This window comes from Oryza glaberrima, chromosome 9 (assembly GCF_000147395.1).
Source record: "Oryza glaberrima chromosome 9, OglaRS2, whole genome shotgun sequence".
Lineage (NCBI taxonomy): Eukaryota > Viridiplantae > Streptophyta > Magnoliopsida > Poales > Poaceae > Oryza > Oryza glaberrima.
The window spans coordinates 9441226-9461782 of NC_068334.1; the positions used below are offsets into that span (position 1 = coordinate 9441226).

The following is a 20557-nucleotide window of genomic DNA, read 5'->3' on the forward strand; positions in this document are numbered from 1 at the left end:
GTAAACGGATAGAAGTCTCACCGAACCAAAGCGATCGGAGAGGAAGGGTTGACGATCACGGTCCGGCGACAACACACGGAGACGATGACGACGCTAGGGCCAAACAAGATTAGATTAGATGGGATTAAGACCCTAGGGATAAACTATACCGGTGAACGACATAGGAGCGGCGGTTGCCGGCGAACCACGGCACAATAATGCAAACGGAGGGCACCAGGAGGAAGAGGAGGCTAATGGCGATGCTTACCAACACTTACGCAGCGATGAACGGCGAAGGAGATGGCCGGCGACGAGATCGGGACGACAGCGAGATACTGGTCAACAACGGCGACGGCTTTCCGGCGACGAGCGGCGGCAACAGAGGGGTGGACGGGCTTCTCCTCGCAGCTGCGAATCCAACAGAGGCGGCGGTGAAGCTTGGCGCCGACGGAAGGAGCAGCAAGGCCTTGCCGGAGATCAAAACGCGACGGTGAGCTCGGCCTTCACGGTGACGACGGGCTTCCCGGGGTCTTCGGCTTCAGGAAGATGGCTGCCGGGCTTGCTATTGACCTTGCGGAGCCGACAGAGGTGGCGGCGCTGACCGGCGACGGGCGAGGCGACGGCGCACTGCGGCTGGAGCGACGGCTGGAGGTGGAGAGAGAGGGAGCTCGTGGGGAGAAGGTTTCCGGCGACGACGGAGGACGGGACTTGAGGGGATAGGTAGAGGATGACGAGGGGGTCCTTTATATAGGCACGGAAGCCCGGGATCAATACCACATCGATAGGAAAAACTCGGGAAAGTTTAGGATCTTCGCCGGAAAAAGGAAAGATTGAACCGCGAAATTGGAAAGGATTTCCATAGAAACTTTTGGGGATTTCTTGGGGAAAAGGAAGAGGAGATTGAGAGGATTCCAGTCCCACAACTAATTTGGAAAAAGGAGCAACGAGGTGGCCGGATTGGTGGGAGGAGGCGGCGGCAGTAGGACACGGCACGGCTGGCTCGGCTAGGTTGAAGAAGCACTGTAGCGAGAGGGACGAAAAACAGACTTATATGTGGGCTGAGAGGAAGGGAGAGAGAAGGGGAGGGAATGGGCTGAATTCGGCCCAAGACTAGGAAGGAAGATTTTATTGCTTTTCCAAATAAATTAACCAATGAGATGATCTTTCAATTGTTAAAAATACTTTCAGTGCTCAAATAATTCCAAGAAAATTCTTGAACATACTTGGACACTCAAAGTATTTAACAAAATTTTATCTAGCTCACTTTTATATTGAGATTTAGAAAATTAAAATTAGATCTTCTCTTTTAGGCTTTTAAGATCTTTCTAATAATTCCTTTTAAACAACAATTTATAATTTAAGGATTTTTAAACAAGCAAAGAATTTAACATAATTATAATTAGATCATTAATTGATTAATTTAATTATTAACTAATTACTGAAATATTCTTTGTATTATTAACATTAGGAATTGAGCTCCGAAAATTCCGAGAAAATTCTAGAGAGTATAATTAATCATGGAGAATTTAATAAAAATTAAATCCAGCCATGCTTTATATTTAGGAAATTTTATTTCCCACATTTAACTTCACATTTAAATTAATGAACATTTAATATAAATACTATTAATAATTTATTAAATAATTTATAAATCCTAAAACGAAAATCAGGCTGTGACAATAGCAAACTATGTTGGTTATGAGATTCGATGCCTTAGGTCCTGCCCAGGGGGTCCCTTTTATACCGCGGGTCAGTTGGTCTCCAAGTAGGACTCGGAGATATCGGACCCTTAACGATATGGTAACGACCCAGTCTTGTCCGAGTAGGACTCCTTCCATCTATGGACTCCGTTTTTGTCACGTGATAGATTTCCTCAACGTATATAGGAAGTATCCGTATACGCGCAAGTATATCGTATCAGCATACAACGCAAATCTAAGGATGGAGGGTATACCTTATCCGTAACCCTGAGAGTAGCCCCCGACTTCTGCTTAAATGAACTCATGCAACCGATCACGACTTCTGTAGTCGGAATCGTTGTCGTTCTCATCTGGTCGATCTCGGTGTGAGAACCGTAGAGACAAAGAGTTATCAATAACACCATACGAAGTTCAATGGTCATGAGTGAATTTAAATTGAAGTCCAAAAACTACTGCGCGTAACGGACCTAGGATTTTCCGGCGGCAATCTCTCTCCTTTCCCTGGAATATGCACCGTCGATAGTGCTCTTATTTAAAGGAGTTTTGGGGATCCATTTTGAAGTCCGTTTGCCACAGAACTCTCCAGTCTTCAAGCGCCCTTCGTCTTCTCCACTCCCGCAGAAAAACCCTAGCTTGCCTCTTTCACTTAGCTTTGTTCTCCGGCGATTCTCCAGCGGCGATGGATCTCGACAAGTCCACCTCCACCACCGCGTCCCTGAAGAAGTTGCAGGACGACGGCGACCTCCCTGGAAACGGGACCATGCAGAGGGAGATAGGAGGTACTATACCCGAACCCATCATGGGCCGTATGGTTGTGGTCGAAGATTACATTTCTTGTGGTTTTCTTCCTCCGCCTTCCGAATTTCTTCTTCTCGTCTTGAACTTCTATGGCCTTTCATTGCTTCACTTGAACCCCAATTCCATCGCATTCCTTAGCATTTTCTCCTATCTTTGTGAGGGCTACATTGGGGTAGAGCCTTTCCTTGATCTTTTCCGCTTTTATTATGAGTTGCGCTGGATGGAACCCAAAAAGGTATCCGGATGTGTCGGATTCCGACTTCGGGATGGCCTGAAGTCGCTATACATCCCTTTCCAGTGTCCCTCTTCTCGCAGCAAATGGCGGGCGAGATGGTTCTATCTTCAGATAGAGAACTCGGATCCTGTCCTTGTTGTCCCTGAAGAACAACCAGACAAGATCCCAGAATGGACCGCCAAACCCGACCTGACTCCCTCGCTTCAGTCTTTCATCGACATCATCGATGACCTCCGAATACGGGGGTTGTCGGGGTATGAAGTCGCTGCCGACTTCGTAGGTCAGCAAATCCAGCCGCTAAAGGCCTGCGCCCATTCGGCTTTCGATTATTCGGGGCCAGAGGACACGACCCGGGTCTCTTCTCGGGGTACTCTTCCTTGTATTTAAAATTTTGTTCTAGGTGTTCCTGCTTCTCCCGACTTATCGAGTTCTTGTTCTCGATCTACAGGTCTAGACAGCGACACCGTAGACCGCTGCGTCGGCCAAGTGATGATCAGCGCCCCCGCGACGGCGAGCGACATCCCCGTTCCCCTTTGCGAGAAGGGTCCGGCTAAACGCGAGGCCGCAATCAACGTGAGTGTACTCGATGACTCCTTTATCTTTTTCTTCTCGGGATCGCGTCGTGACTTCATGTTACGCAGGCTCTCCCTCTGACGGATATCATCGGGCCACTTGCGGACCATCAGGCGGCGGCGTCGTTGAAGGGGGACGTCACCAAGGAGGCGTCCGACGTCGCGACTGCTGCCACCACGAGCGGCAGCAACGTCCCGAAGAAGGGGAGAAAGTTCTCCTCCGTACTCGGGACCCGTCGGAAAGCACCAACCCCAGCGGTAAGCCTCTCTTGTCTTTTAACGTGTAGCCGGAATGTTTTGACCTCACATCATCTTATCCTGCTTAAGCCTCGGACGTGTCTCCTCCGCCTCAGCGAAGGCAGAGGCTGGTGACGATCGGCAAGAAGTAAGTAGATGTTTTTGAAGTCTTTTCATTCACGAGACCTTGGTGGCCGAATGTTATGAAAGAGTTGAAAATCTTCGCAGGGCGGCGTGGGTGAAGGCGGCGCAGGACGGGGCCGGCGCAACTTCCTGCGCGTCCCCAGCAACGACCTCGACAGATGTCGTGGTTGTTGCAAGGGACCGGGAGGCGACACCAAGCAGCCCCGTCGTCGGCCTTGTGCCTACTCAGAGCCCGCCTGCTGATGCCCTCACCTGGGGGGAGCTCCAAGCGGAGATGGAACGCATCCTCAAGGCTAGTGCTCACGGCGTAGGCCGTGAGATCGAGGAGGCCAGGGCGGCAGCGTCGTCGGCAAACCAACGTGCCAAGAAACTGGCGTGTGACCTGGCGGAGGCCCGCGAGGACCTCCTCAAGATGAGGAAACCGGTGGCTGGCAATGAGCGACAGCAGCAAGGGCTCGAGCACCGGATGTTGGAGCTCGAGAACAACTTGTCAGAGATCCGCAGCTCGCTGCGGGTGCCTTATACCGGCCTACACCAGCTCGCTGGGGAATGCGGTGTCACGACCACCATCCCCGCGAACCCGGACGAGTTCTCGCTAACATCGTCACTCGCGGAGCTGGCGACGGCGATGGGGGCGATCCCCTCCAAACACGCAGCCAGGATCGGCGAGGAGACGTCCAACGGGATCTACACCGGGGCGTGCCATGTCCTCGCGTGCGTGAGGTTGGCGCATCCTGATCTTGACCTTAGGAGGGTTTTGGATCAGGGGGCCACCGATGACACGTGTCGGGGCGTGATGGAGGAGGTCGGTGACCTGGGGGAATCTGTGCTCCCCCTTTTTGAAGAGTAGGGCTTTATTTCCCTTGTACCCCTTAACCAATCATGCTGTAAAAACTTTCGTGGGTTCAAACTGCCCTTATGTATGCAGTTGTTTCCTTTGTTTTCTTAGCATGTGATTCCGAGTACTTTGTTGTCGTTGTAGAGATGTCGATATCGAGAATGTCCAGCAGCGCGGGCAGCCTGAGATGCCGGTGATCGTTCCAGCACTTGCGCTTGAGCCGTACGTGCTGCAGGAGGATGTCGGTCAAAGCCTATCCGCGGAGACGAACATGGCGACGACGTCCCTAGGTTTGCACTTTTGGCTTTACTTCCTTCACCCCTTGTGTTTGGATTGACTTATTTTGCTCTGTTCTCGGAATAGAGGGGTAGCTTGACTGTCTTTTCCGCGTTGGGCAGATTTTGAGAACATGTTGGCCGACCGAGATCGTCGAATCCGTTATTGGAAGACGAAACTCGAGGTGGCCGAACTCGAGAGAACCATGGTGGAGGTGAAAAAAGATCAGGCCGTGGAGGCCATGCGAGGTCGCGAGGTATAGTTCTGCTCGTACCTCAAGAGCTGTTGCATGGCGATGGCGCGGATTTGCCAGGAACTCCGAGTTCCTCGTGAGGATCTCGAGGAGTCGGCGGCCGGATATATCTCATGGTTGAATGGGGCTTGCGCAGAGCTCGAAGGGATCGGCAAACGTATCGACGAGGTCCTGAAGCAGGAGTGTCGTCGATCGAGCCGCTACGCCGGAGGGCATGTGCTGGCCTGCATCCGAGATCACCGCCCACAGCTGCACCTCGAGTTCCTTCATGAAGGGTTCTCGGGTTCTCGGAGGACTCCCGTGGAGATTGAAAGTCTCCCGCAGTCAATGGCGCCGCTCGCCGAGAAGGTCTTCCGATCTATGGATTGGCGTTGGCCATCCTGGTAATTTTTGTATCTTGTAAAAAGTATCTCGAGGAAAAAATGTAATATATTTTAGAATATTTATGACTTGTAAGAAATATTTGTGAAATAGAAAGAGAATATATATATATATATCTAAGTCTTTTTACTTTGGGTATGTCGTGTATGAGCGTTTTTTCACTTTGCGACTTCGATCTGTCACTTGAGCCATACACTCTCCCTAGCCCCCAACCTTGTCGTCGGAGAATCGTTCTCGGAGGATAAGGCTCTTGGACCCTTGACCTGCCTTGGTTGAAAAAGCACAGACCCTAGCCCCCAGCCATGAGGTTGGGAAACCCAATTTCTGATTACACGGTTTGGTTAATATGCACGGCGAGAACTCTTATATGACCAGATCTTACATGGTCGTTTATCTCTACATGATCCGACAAGGCCTTATCTGCTCTGGGCGTCCCCAGTCGAAATTCCCGTAGGTTCCTCAGAGGCCTTGTCAGGACGGCGTAAAGGGACATGAAGGTAGGTTTCAACTCTAGGTGTCGTTGTGGTAAGGGATCGTCGGGAAGGAACACTTTGACCGTAGTCTTTACCTGAAATCGATCTTTATTGAAATCGTAAGATGTCTTAGAACTTTGGATACTATTGATTTATACATAAAATTTACGTAATTGATCAATATTCCAAGAATTTGCTAACTCGCGACCATCGCCATCTGCAATCTTGAATAAACCTGGCCGCAAGACTTGCGTGATCGTGTATGGTCCTTCCCACTTGGTTGACAGCTTGTTGCGCCCTGCTTGGCTTTGAACCCGTCGGAGGATGTAATCGCCGATCGAAAGTGTGCGTGCTCTGATGCGCTTCTCGTGGTATCGGCGAAGGGCCTGCTGGTAGCTGGCTGCTCTGACGGCAACTCTTTCTCGATGTTCCTTGAGTAGATTCATATCATCGCTTCGCTGCACCTCTTGTTCCTCATCGGAGTACTTCTGTACTCGTGTGCTCTGATGTTGTAGTTCCGTGGGGAGCATAGCCTCTGAGCCATACACGAGGAAGAAGGGCCCGATCACAGAGGAGAATCGTCTTCCCCGCTTCAAGACGTTGCTGCCACTTGTGGCCGTTGCAGCGGCGTCTGATGCCTCCTTGGCAGCGCCTTCCTTCAATGACTTCACCGCCTGATGGTCCACCTGTGGTCCAATGGCGTCCGTTAGAGGGAGAGCCTGCACAACATGAAGTCACGACGCGGTCTAGAGATGAAAGGTGAACAGGAATCGTCGAGTACACTCACGTTAATCATAGCGGCGCGCATGGTCAGATCCTTGTCGCAGAGCGGAACAAGGATCTCAGCCGCCTTCGAGGGTGCGCTGACCATTCTCTGGCCGACGCGGCGTGCCACGGTGTCACTGTCCAGACCTATAAGTCGAGAATGAGAACTCGATAAGTCAGGAGAAACAGATACACTCGGAATATAACTAGAAATACGAAGATAAATACCCCGAGGAGAGACCCGGGTCACGTCATCTGGCCCTGAGTAATCGAAGGCCGGATAAGCGCGGGCCTGGAGCGGCTGGATCCGCCGACCTATGAAATTGGCAGCGACTTCATATCCTGACAACCCCAGTTCCCGGAGGTCGTCGATGATGTCGACAAGGGATTGAAGGGACGGAGTCAAGGCGGGTTTGGCAGTCCACTCTGGGATTTTTTCCGGCTGGTCCTCAGGGACGACAAGTACGGGGTCAGAGTTCTCTATCTGGAGATAGAACTATCTCGTCCGCCACTTACTGTGAGAAGAAGGGCACTAGAAGGGGATGCAACGCGACTTCAGGTCATCCCGAAGTCGGAATCCAACGCATCCAGATGCCCTGTTGGATTCCATCCAGCGCAGCTCGTAATAAAAAGGAAGAGGTCAAGGAAAGACACCACCCCAATATAGGCCTTGCAAAGATGAGAGAAGATGCTCAGAAAGGCGATGGAGTTGGGGTTCAGGTGAAGCAAAGAAAGGCCGTAGAAGTTCAAGACAAGAAGAAGAAACTCGGAAGGCGGACGAAGGAAACTGCAAGAAATATAATCCTCGACTACAACCATCCGGCCCAAGATGGGTTCAGATTCTGTACCTCCAGCCTCCCTCTGCATGGTCCCGCGACCGAGGAGGGCACCGTCGTCTTGTAGTTCTTCATGGACGCGGTGATCAAAGCGGACTTCTCAAGATCCATCGCCGCCGGAGGATCGCCGGAAAACAAAATGTAGGGAATGAGCTAAGGTTTTCTTTGTGGGGAGCGGAGAAGATGAAGAGCGCTAGGGGGCAGGAAAGCTTTCTGGCGAACGGAGTTCAAATGGATCCCTAAAATTTCCTTAAATAAGCGCACTACCGACGGAGCGTATTCCAAGGAAAGGAGAGAGATTGCCACCGGAAATTTCTGGGTCCGTTGCGCGCGTTAGTTTACAGACTTCAATTTAAATTCACTCATGACCGTTGAACTTCATGCGGTGTTGTCGATGGCTCTTTGTCTCTACGGTTTTTTCACACCGAGATCGATAAGATGAGAACGACAACAATTCCAATATCAGAAGTCGCGGTCGATAACATGAGTTCATTTAAGCAAAAGTCGGGGGCTACTGTCAGGGTTACGGATAAGGTATACCCTCTATCCTTGGATGTATCTACATGCTGATAAGGTATACCCGCGCGTATACGGATAGTTTCCGTATACAATAAGGAAATCCATCACGTGATAAGGATGATGTCTACGGATTGAAGGTGTTCTACTCGGGTAGGACTGGGTCTTTACCATACCGTGTGGGGTCCGATATCTCCGAGTCCTATTTAGAGATCAATTGATCCACGGTATGTAAGGGATCTCCTGGATAGAACCTAGCGCATCGAATCTTACTGCCAACACATCAACCATAGTCTACGAAGCCGAAGTGCGCAGGAGCCAAGTCGCCGGGACACCTAGTCGAACCAACTCGACTACGGTCTCGTCGGTGTGTGTATATACATATATATATATATATATATATATATATATATATATATATATATATATATATATATATATATATATATATATATATATATATATGTATATATTTGGTCCCGCTACACCGAACGTCTCACAGCCGCTGCGCGCCGTCGAAGGTAGTCAGCGTGACTAACAGGAGTGCGGGATATGTACTAATCGGCTGCAAACACCGATTAGGTAATAGTGAAAAAATAACTTGTAGTTGTCAAATCTCAGGCATTAAAAGCGATCCTTATCTGTTTCGTTTGTCACGACATTTTTGGATGATTTAATTGTTAACTCTGAATAGATGTGATTATAACTGACGTCATTAATTAGCATATGATCTGTTAGTTAGAAAACAAATGCACGGTGGCTGAACGTATGCAGTTAAAAATTAACTTGTATGGTGGATGTGACTTGTTATGATTGTGGGATTTAATAGTTAAAAGATGACTTGCGTAGGGAACATCTTTCGTGCTGGATGGAACAAATAGTTAAATTTTGACTCCTGGAATTGTATGAACAAATGCACCGTTTCTGAACGTATACAGTTAAAAATTAACTTGTATGGTGCATGAGAATTGTTAAAAATTAACTTGTGCGGTGCATGAGAATTGTTTTGATCGTGGGATTTAATTGGTAAAAAATAATTTATGGGTTGGAAACATCTTTCGTGCTGTGTGGAATAAATAGTTAAATTTTGACTGTTATTTGAAAAAAATAAATGCGGATCTAGCAGTTCCAACCCTAGATGATTTTGCAGTTATAAAAATACTCGGCATGTGTGTAAGTAGTTAAAAATGACTTTTGTTTTTTTGAAGCAAATAAAAGCGTGATCGCAGGGAGAATTGAATCGCAGTTGAAGTGCCGGAAAGAAAGGAATTATATCCGGTAATATATCTTGACACGAACTGATGGCAGATCCGAAAAAAATGGGGGTGAACGTTTTTTTCGTCGTGGTTTAAAGAAAAAGGGAAGATGGTTGCGTAGTTTTAGCGTCGTAGTGGTGAGTGCCAATCCTCACTTACCAGTGAGTTCTTCGTGCTGTTCGACATGGCCTCGCCGGAGCTCACCAACGTGCCATGCTCTGCCCTGCCCCCCAATCACACCACGTTCGTGCGATCATGGTGACGACGCAGATGAAATGTGTGCATCAAGCAAGATCGCTGCTGGTAGTAAAAAAAGGTACAGCAATTTTTTATGACAACATAAATCTGCTCCTAGTAGTAAAAAAATTACATGGCAGCTGCAGGTCCATCTATATAGTGCATAAAAAAACTAAACGGCAGCTATTGCTAGCATTTTGTCTCCAGCCGATGTCTTGCTTGTCGCTACTATGAGGCAGCCCGGCAGGAGGTATCGACGACGGCGTGGAGTTGAGTGAAGGCCAAATGTTAGTCTCAAGGTCGACGGCGATGAGCCGCTGCACGCAGTTGCGACTTGCGACACAATGACTCCATGAGCTTCCCCGAGGACGGGAACAGTGCCGGCCAGCCGAACCTGGCACACGTAATGAATCACACGGAAGAAATCCAGCAATTCCAGGAATAAGCATAACTGCATCAGTACAAATTTGAAACTCAACACCTAGGAACCGATTGGAGCTACATCTAGCGCCATCATACATGGACGAAGGGGATGCTACAGCTGTGTCGAAGGCTTCCATCCCCATCAACGGCGACCTGAGAGGCGCGGCTCGCGCCGGTCACCAGGCCTACAGTCCGTCGCTGCCGCCCGCCGAACGCGGTCGATCGTGACCTTCACCACCCGAAGGAAGGGACAATGCAGCATTGTTTGCAGAAGTGCACAACCTACTAACCTATCAAACCAAATATCATCAGGAGTGCTGCCTTACATGACGAATTGAGAGCTAAAAATACAAGAACTAAAAATAGATCAAATACAGCCAAAAAAATTAAAGATTTGCTCTGAAGACCGAAGAACAACACAAATGCACCAGAGAAGACCGTGTTCCAACGAAACTTGCTGATCCCATCTGGTCTAGTCTGTCTTCCTTGCATGAGGCGCTACCAATCCTTCCGATCCGGTAGCCCTACATCTCCTCAACATCTTCATCGTCGTCGGTGGCCACAGCCATCAAGCCCTCGCTGGCAAGCGCGTGGTGAAGTGGGTGTCGTCCTTTCCTCTGCTGGAATCACGGTTGAGACTGCCGTGCTATAGATCCGAAAAAAATGAGTAATTGATGGTGGAAGGAATGGTTGGATAGAATTTCCTATGGTGTAAATACTCATACTTTAATCAAGTAAAAATATTACTGAACATTTCAAGATGCAAGAGGGTGGCTGCACATGGCTCGTGAGTAAAAATTTTACTACGCACCTTCCTTTGGCTCTCATCCAATAAGGTAGCGCTCTGTGGTTTTATTCACGAGTTAAAAAATTACTGAACATCTTGGTGTGGTGGGGGGAGGATGGTGTGGTGTGGGACGTGAGGTTTGTATCACGTTTCGTTTAGTACGTAGCACCTTAAGGTGCTGTGCTGTATATATATGTATATATATATATATATATATGTATATATATATATGTGTGTATATATATATATACATACATATATATGTGTGTGTATATATATATATACACGCTAAACTGCGTCTGTGGTGCGCAATAGCTAAAACGCTCCCCTCACAGATATACCCTACCCCCTCCGTCCCCCCTTCCTGTACGCACTTTTTTTCTCCTGTTAGCACATGTGTCCTCCCATCTCACTCCCTGATATTTCTTCTTAAGTACTTCTTTTAGTAACTAAATTACTTATAACTACCCTTTACCAGTAAATATGTTACTGATGATCAAATGACTAATCTTGCCACAAAATTTCTCTTAGTAAATAAATTATTATTTGGTTCTTCCCATCTCACTCCATGATATTTCTTCTACTTAGTAAATAAATTATTATTTGGTTCTTCCCATCTCATTCCATGATATTTCTTCTACTTCTCTCAGTAATTAAATTACTTATGACTGACTACCGTTCCATCAGTAAATATGTTACTTACAATCAACTGACTAATCCTACTTCTCTCAGTAATTAAATTACTTATGACTGACTACCGTTCCATCAGTCAGTAAATATGTTACTTAGGATCAACTGACTAATCTTGCCACAAAATAATAAATTATTATTTGGTACGGTGCTTCTCCCCTCAGTAACGACTACCCTTCTATTAGTAAATATGTTACTTACTATTAGTAAATATGTTACTTACGGTCAACTGACTAATCGGTCACAAATTTAAATTTCTCTTAGTAAATAAATTATTATTTAGACCTATTTCTTTTAGTAAATAAATTATTATTTGGACCGGTGCAAATTACTTATGACAACCCTTTTATCAGTAAATATATGTTACTTACGATCAACTAACTAATCTTGCCACGATCAACTGACTAATCTTGCCACAACGATCAACTGACTAATCTTGCCACAAAATTAAATATGTTACTTACGATCAACTGATTAATCTTGCCACAAAATTTCTCTTAAATTCTTGCAGTAAATAAATTACTCATAAACTTTTTTCTGATATCTTCTTTCAGTAAATAAATTACACCCAGGCTGCTAGAGTAAGATTTAAGAACATACTGTTCTAACCACAAAATTCAATAAAATCATTCCAATCAAGGAATTGTTCGAATAAGATTCAGTATTATATCAATAGTCTAATCACACATGCAATGCGATACATAGGTAGAATGCACAAAACTACTAAAAATCACAATAGCACCATCACTGGTGGATATGCTAATGGAGATCGATGCAAGGACTAATATGGCGATGCAGATTAGGGCCGACGACGCGGATCGATACTTGCACGAATCCTGGCACAGTTGACCGCCAGCACTCCTTGATGCCGCTGTGGCGCTACTTGGCCAACGCCATTGTGGCCATTCAGCTACCCTACTGAGCCGCCAACCTCTCGGCCCTGGATGTCATGCCTCCACCGCCCGAGTTCTGTTGTGTCCTGCCTCTCAAAATCCAAAAGAACAAGGACAAAATAGATTTCAGATAGGTTGTCCTACTCAGAAAACATAAAGTATTTCAGATAGGCTGGTAACAAAATGACATTCTATAATTGATATTTATATATCTCCATTCACTAAAAGATTAACATTTTATTGGCATATTTAAAGAAATGCAGGCACATTAACCTTGGAAAAAAAATGCACAGGTACATTACATCCAAAAACTATATACTCCCGCCCAGCCAATTGGCTTATTCAGATTTTAGTAGGTATAATCTGGAAAATACACAACAACATTCACTCTTTCTACCTACATACTGACATTCTTTGTAGAAATGATATATCTCCATTCAGCAAAACAATTATATTTACAAACTTAGACATACGGGAAGAAAAATTGGGATTTTTTTTACCAAGCCGAGTAGAGCGAATGGACAGGGGCAGAGAAGTCGAGGTCCCAGGTAGTCGTAGCGAACCAACAACAACGACGCAATGTAGAAAGTGAGTGGCCTCTGCATGCATCTCCCCTCTCCGTCATCGCACCAGTAGGCAGTAGTCAAAGCCACAGTCGGCCCTTGTCTCATCAGAATCTAGAGGAGGCTGCTACATCCTCCTGGGAGGGACTCCTCGCTGCCTCTCCGGTCCAGCTTAATAATATTTGCTCCTTTAGCTTAATAATTTTTGGACTCCAATACTTCGGTCAGCCTGGTTAAAGAAAACGGGTCAACATAGTTGAAAATCATTTACATATTCCGAAGCACTTTTAGAAAAGTAACATGACAAGGTGAAACTTATACCTAAGTATGAGCAAAACTTTCTCCATTGTATAAAGGAAGGCTACATGATTCAATTTTTTAGCAGCATTTTGTTGATGCGGTTCTATATGTTTACCATGGTACGTGCATATCCATTTTTCATTTCAGCAGGTTGTCCATGGTAGTCAAACCTTAGAACTTCATCTGATTGATCCTAATGGGGTAAAAAGGGAACCTGATATTGCGCAATTCAGCCAGATGAGAAAATAAGATTCCCTAATGGGGTAGAAAGGAATAAAAATCAATATTGCCACCCACCCTGATAATGATGTTATTGGCAGTTTTTGGAACACTGGAAAAACGATTCATGATAGCAGTATTCTGTGAAGTTTTTGGCAGCCAATTTTCTCTGGAAGCTTCACCTCTTATGTATTGCTATCCTTATTTACATATACATGACTAGATGGGCCCTCTAGCAGATGGGCCAGCACATAAAACACACACATACTATTGTATTTACAGCCCAACACTCCCCCTCAAGATGGGTGATAGATATCTATCATACCCATCTTGTCACACGAACTATTACACTCTTTAACACCTAAACCCTTTGTTAAACAATCAGCAACTTGTCCACCAGACGTTACAAATTCTAATTCCAAAACTCCCTCATCCAGTTTTTCCTTGATAAAGAAACGATCCAACTCCACATGCTTTGTTCGATCATGTTGAACTGGGTTGTTAGCAATGTTGATTGCTGACTTATTGTCACACCACAATTTCTTTGGAGTATCCACCGGCAACTTCAACTCAGAAAGAAGATTCCTTAGCCATAACTCAAGCTCACTGACATTGCCTGATATTCTGCCTCAGCGGTTGAGCGAGACACCACCGGTTGCTTCTTGCTCCTCCAAGATACTAGATTGCCACCAACAAACACACAATAGCCTGAAGTTGATCTTCTATCATCAGGACAACTTGCCCAATCTGCATCACAATAGCCTTCAACCTCCAAGTGTCCATTTTTCTTAAACCATAGGCCTTTACCTGGGCTTCCTTTCAAATATCTCAAGATCCTATAGACAGCATCCATATGCCCACTCCTTGGATCATGCATATATCGACTCACCATACTAACAGCATAAGTTATGTCAGGTCGTGTATGACATAAATATATCAGTCTCCCCACCAGTCTTTGGTATCTTTCCTTATTCACTGGATTTCCAGACTCTGCACATAACTTATGATTTTGATCAACTGGTGTAGAGGCTGGGCGACATCCAAGCATACCTGTGTCACTGATCATGGTCACCTCTAGTTAAATCATCAAGATCAACAAATAAAGAGCTTATATCCGTTTTCTCACCATAGAATGGAATAGATTCCCTAAACGTAACATCCATACTTACAAATGTCCGCCGTTCTGATGGACTCCAACACTTATACCCCTTCTGGCTGGATGAATAGCCTATAAAGATGTATTTAGCAGCTCGAGGATCAAGTTTCCCAATAGATGGTCTATGATCTCTAACAAAACAAGTGCAGCCAAACACCCTCGGTGGAACCACAAATTCATTCTTCCCAAATATCATCTCATATGGTGTTTTCATTCGAAGTATTCTTGATGGTGTGCGGTTGATGAGATAAGTTGCTGTCATTACTGCCTCATTCCATAGAAATTTAGGTACATTCATAGTATACATTAGTGACCGAGCTATCTCCAAAAGATGGCAATTTTTTCTTTCAGCCACTCCATTTTGTGGAGGAGTATCAGGACAAGAAGTCTGATGTAATATTCCTTCCAAAGAAAGAAAGTGACCGAATTCACTATTCATATACTCCCCTCCATTATCAGTTCTAATAAACTGAACCCGAGCATTAAAATGATTTTTAATATATGCATAAAAGTTTTGGAAGCATTTAAGCACTTCATCCTTATGTCTCATGAGATATAACCATGTCATGCGGGAATAGCAATCAATAAAGGTGACAAAATATTTCATTCCACTCATAGAAACCACAGGCGAGGTCCACACATCTGAGTGAATTAGCATAAAGGGCAAAATACTGCGCAGTCCTCTACTCACATATGATGTTCTAGTATGCTTCCCATACTCACATGCATCACATATCAACATATGTTTATCCACTTTACTAAACTTTACCGGGAACATCTTACTCATAATTTCAAAAGATATATGTCCTAGTCGACAATGCAAAAGTAATACCTCAGTTACTTCTTTACTTGTTGAAGCCATTAGTGCACGACACACATCCTCAGTTGTCCCGCTTCTGTCCAAGTACCAAAGTCCATCACGCCTGATACCAATCCCAAGTTTCTTCCCTGTTCTTCTCTCCTGAATTAAACAATTCTCACGATCAAGGGAAACCCGACAATCCATATTATCAACAAGAGAACTTATTGAAATTAAATTCACTGGAAAAGAAGGGACATATAACACTGATGACAAAGTAATGGATGGAGTACGTTGCACTATGCCCTCCCCCTTAACCTGACATGATGTGCCATCAGCAGTTTGAATGGTCTCTTTGTGTGCAAATAAATATGGTTTATATGATGTAAATTTTCCACTCATGCCAGTGACATGCCTGGATGCACCTGAGTCTAATATCCAACTTGGATGAGAAGTGTTCATAGACATAAATGCTTGATTAAAACTACCTGAAGTAGAATGAGCAAAGTTGGCAACATTGTCAGGTGTAGTCCCATAAGAACCCTCTTCTAGAGGAACTGCATTAGCCTTGTAATCACCTCTATATCCATAACCTCTTCCTCTATTGCTCCTACCAGCATAGCCTCTTCCACCTCTTGTTCCACCTCTATCAACACATCTTCCTCTCCCATAAGTAGGCTTGCGTGGAGCACGACAATCGCGCATAAGGTGTCCCATTTCACCACAATTGAAGCACTCTCTAGTCTCTTTACCTTGTACAATTGCATAGGTGGGACTTGGTGAACATGGTGCGGCACTAGGCAATACTTTCTTCTTAAGCTCCTCTTGTGCCATAGCTGCAATGGCCTCATCTAAGGTAGGAAGAGTGGTTTGGTGAAACATTGCATCTTTTCTTCCTTCGAACTCTGGATTTAGACCCTTCAAGAACTCAATAACCCTTCTACACTCAACCCATTTCTTCATTTTTGCTATGCAATCAGAGTGCTCTAATCCAAGAGGATCATAATGATCTAAATCGGACCACAAACTCTTCAACTCTGCGACATATTCTGCCACAGAGCGCTCCCCCTGTCTCAAAGCACTTATCTTCTCTTGTGCATCCACCATTAGCATCACATTACCTTCTCCTGAGTATAGTTTAGTAAGAGTTTTCCACATCTCACTCGCACTAGAGATAGTCTCAATAGTTGTAGCAATAGCAGGGATTAATGAAGTCAACAACCACGCCACCACTAAAGAGTTGGTAGTGCTCCAAGTCTTCCATTCTACACTTGATGTGTTCTCAGGCTCCTTCACTTCTCCTATGACATATCCTTCTAGCCCCTTTTTTTTAGTATCACTAATGCCCTCCTTGACTAACTCAAATAATTTTTGACACCCTCCAACTTGATTTCGTTTTGCATTAACTCAATCTTCAGTATTGATTCAGTATGAGGGACAATTGCATTGCTTGTAGTTGAGGCCTCACTAAATTTTTTCGCTAGCATGTCCACCAATTTACCCATCAGTTGTTCTATTCCTTGATTTTCTGCCATAATGCAAATTCTGAAACTGCAAACCAGTAGAAACCCAACTAGCAGATCTGAGCCCCCTGTTCTACCTTTCCCTTCCTATAGATTGCCCAAATAGTCAATATCACAAAAGCAGTAGCTGTGCTTTTACCTCAGTTTCCTTGCCACTCACACCCACAAGAGATGCAAAGTCTTCACTGTACTGTGACCCCGCCGCTACAGAGCAAGAGCCACTTCTTCCTGAGCAGCACCAACACCAGTTGTTTACCAGCACTTTCTTTCTTGCCTCAGCCCAAAGCAGCTCTGCACCTGCGAGCTCAGCCCCAAGCAGCAGCAGCAGCAGCTCCGCACCTGCAGCTTCTCGGCTTCTTCCTCCTCGACGACACGGCGCCGGCGCGAGCTCAGCCCCAAGCAGCAGCAGCTCCGCACCTGCAGCTTCTCGGCTTCTTCCTCCTCGACGCGCCGCGCTGGCTCCGCTTCTTCCTCCTCGACGACACAGCGTCGCGCTGGCCCCGCTCTTCCGCGCCGCTGCTGATGCGCACTCTCTACCCTGCTCAAGCCTCCACGCCTCCGGCCAGCTAGGGTTCAGCCGTCGCCCGCCGCCGGCCGGTCGGCTCTGATACCATGAAGTTTTTGGCAGCCAATTTTCTCTGGAAGCTTCACCTCTTCTGTATTGCTATCATTATTTACATATACATGACTAGATGGGCCCTCTAGCAAATGGGCCAGCACATAAAACACACACATACTATTGTATTTACAGCCCAACATTCTGAACATACTGCACAAAACTAATTCATGACTGAACGGATGTGAATTCAGATGAGTGCGTGAAAATGAGCTTAATGCCTTGTAAATACTTGAAGGCGGAAAAAAATTGATGTGTTTGTACTGCTCTATTTAGAGCAAACCACTCCAAATACTCTGTTCAACTAAAATATTCAGAACATTAACTACATCTCTTGCAGAAAAATCCTCACAGCAAAAGTTTCAAAAGGAACTAAATAAAGGAAATAAAACATTTCAGAAACTACAAGCATATGAACTGAATGTTGTCAGAAGAATAATGAACCAAGAACCACCAAAGCCAAGTACTAATGGGATAATATCAGAAACTACTAGCATGTTTACTTATTTCACTAAATATACTAATAAATAATCCATTGCAGCAATATAATGACAGATGAGGACATGAACATGAGACTTTATACAAGAACACTGGGGTAAACCGGGGATGAACAGCTTCAGAAAAATACGGATTGCAAAATAAGAAAAAAAATATACGAAACAAGAATCATCCCCAACACATCACATATAACAAACGTCCATCCAGCATTCTGATCGTTACCATGCAGGCACACAGCAGCTGCTCACCTCTCTGTCTGGTACATCGACGTCGCACCAAACAGCCAGGTACCCGCCATCGTCGTATCCACGTCGCAGCAAGCAGGCACGTAGTTGCTGTATGCTCGCATCCCCACCTGACCACCTCGAATGCCATGAAGCAGGCACACCACGTCCTCGCTCCTTCCTCTCCCCTTGCATCCCGGCTTCCCTCAGGCTCTAGCCGGCGAGTGGATCTAGCGACGCGAACCTTCAATAATGGTCACAGGATTAACTGGTCGCGATCTGACGCAACTGGGCGTGGGGAGGCTCGATCTGGCACCGGGGATGTGCAATATTCATGCGCCAGGGAAGAGTGTGGCCTCCTGATCCGGCGACGAGGAGACGGACAGCCACGACGCGACGACAATCCCGGGAGGCGCCCCCGAACGGCGGCTACCAAGCGACGGGAGAGAGGTCGGGGATGAGGTCGGTGGCGGTGGTGTATATCCATGGGGCGGAGTATAGGACGGCGGCGAGTAGCATGCGCCGCCGCTGCACACGGAGGATGACGGGGCTCCTCTCCATCGCCACCTGGCTCGAGCACGAACCGCCGCCTCGTCGCCTGCCATGCTAGATCCGAAATTCGGGGGATGGAAGGCGAGAACACACCAATTTGTTGTGTGGCTAAATAGTTGAAAATGTATTCCCTTTAGTAACTACATTACCAACCCTTAAATACGTTATCATGTGGTAACTACGTTACTACCAACAACCAGTCATTACAACAAGTGTGGATCACAATAGGTGGTGGGGTGAGTCGCCCCGGGGTGGGTTGGGGTGTAGGGGGTTGCATTTTAATACATCGCAACCCATCTGTAGTATAGTGTATATATATATATATATAGAGGGTGAGACTATTCTACACCCGGGGTATAGAATTATTCTATACCCCCTCCCCTCCCGATTCCCCCCACTCACGCACCTCCCCCTCCCCACCCCCGGAGCGCTCGCCCTCCTCTCCTCTTTTTTTCTCCTGATCCCACCTCCACCCCTCCCCTTTTTTGAGAGAGAAAAAAATGAAGGAAAAAATTTGCCTTCAATGGGAATAGAACTCAAGACCTTCAACTCAAATTACCACATGGCACTAACCAATAGGCTATTTCTCAATTGTGATAGAGTTTTCTTAGTAAAAACTTATCTTCTCATACATCACGAAATATAGTGGCGCGTCCGGTTACTACAAATATATAGGTTCTTATTACAACCAAGTGACTAGTATTGTTGGGTTAAAGCCTCACATGCTAACCATATACTTGTTACTGCACAAAATAGAAGTGTTACTACATAATAGGTACATGTTACCACTTTCAAGTAGCTATGTTACTGCACCATAATTGTAGTTTTACTATGTCATTTTTACAAGATGAAGATCGAATAGGTGGGCTATAGGTAAAGTCTGTAGGTGGCTTTGAGCGAGGTCTGATTGATGTAGGAGTGTTTTGAACAATTTTATACATTTGGTAAAACCATGTTACTGCATGTATATACGCATGTCACTACAAATTACATACTATGTTACTGCATATGGAGTGTTAAAGTTCAAAATGTTAATATTTGAAAAGCAATATCTCACAAGTTATGTATTATTTTTTAAAACCGTTTTCACAATGATGCTATAGTGTTACTGCATGTGGAGGTTTAAACTTCAAAATGCATCTACGTACTCCCCTCCTCAAGAAACCGTCCTTCCTCCCTCTTTTCAAGAAAACCGATCTCCTCCCTCCAATATAGTGTTACTGCATGTATATGACGTTACTGCACTTTTGACAGTAATATTGTGGTGAATTACAGTAAATCAGGAATTGAAACAAAAATATATAGGTTAAAAGTCTTAGATGCTAACCATATACTTGTTATTGCACAAAAGTAAAAGTGTTACTGCACGGAAGGTACACATTACCACGTGTTTATGCAGTAACACTACCCAAAAAATACAGTAAAACGTAGTGTAATAACATCGTGATGTGATTGTAGTAACGTACAATAGACAAGTAGTAACAAGTAATAGTATAATATTACCACTTGTGGAGAGACAAATTGCAAAAAAGTCAAGTTTTGATGAACAATATCTCCCAAGTGATGTAAGGTTTTTTAAAACCGTTTGCACCATGATGCTAGAAAAAAAGAGCTTATAAAAAGTAGATCCGTCATGACTATATTTCAACTATATTTTAACGCTGTTACTGCACGTAAGACACAGTGTTACTGCATAGTGGTCGTCGTGTTACTGCACTGTCCTGGGACGAGAGCTGAGAAGAGGTGGGTGGTGGGGGGAGTTAGTAGGCGGGTTTGACCGGTGGGAGGGGCCTTTGACCGAGGTGGGAGGTGAGTTTT

General features: G+C 45.4%; 1 protein-coding gene and 2 pseudogenes across 4 annotated transcripts; all 3 read right to left on the reverse strand.

The window, feature by feature from the left end:
• Nucleotides 1–9588: 9588 nt before the first annotated feature.
• Nucleotides 9589–10181, reverse strand: LOC127783704 (uncharacterized; annotated as a pseudogene).
• A 1725-nt stretch (nt 10182–11906) lies between these two features.
• Nucleotides 11907–17509, reverse strand: LOC127785482 (uncharacterized). 4 transcript variants are annotated; one of them, XR_008019751.1, is made up of 4 exons: nt 15815–17509; nt 15360–15488; nt 12790–13081; nt 11907–12375 (listed from the first exon to the last, which is right to left on the reverse strand). XR_008019751.1 is itself a non-coding variant. In XM_052312944.1 (2 exons), the coding sequence occupies exons 1-2, from the start codon at nt 16482–16484 to the stop codon at nt 15445–15447; spliced, it is 714 nt and encodes a 237-aa protein (XP_052168904.1). In that variant the 5' UTR covers nt 16485–17507; the 3' UTR covers nt 13319–15444. The 4 variants fall into 4 exon arrangements, 1 of the variants encoding a protein (XP_052168904.1); XR_008019749.1 differs by lacking the exon at nt 11907–12375 and having other exon boundaries at nt 12487–13081; nt 15815–17507; XR_008019750.1 differs by lacking the exons at nt 11907–12375; nt 12790–13081 and adding an exon at nt 13320–14599 and having other exon boundaries at nt 15815–17507.
• Nucleotides 17510–18007: 498 nt separating this feature from the next.
• On the reverse strand, nt 18008–18943 carry LOC127783705 (uncharacterized; annotated as a pseudogene).
• Nucleotides 18944–20557: the final 1614 nt, after the last annotated feature.

Bases quoted from the DNA above. Each gene is read 5' to 3' on its own strand.
- LOC127785482 (XM_052312944.1), bottom strand. From the start codon at position 16,484: ATGTGGAAAACTCTTACTAAACTATACTCAGGAGAAGGTAATGTGATG. The intron at 15,489-15,814 runs GTAGTTTTAATC...TGTTTAATTCAG, and splicing joins CTTTGCTCATTCTACTTCAG to GAGAGAAGAACAGGGAAGAA.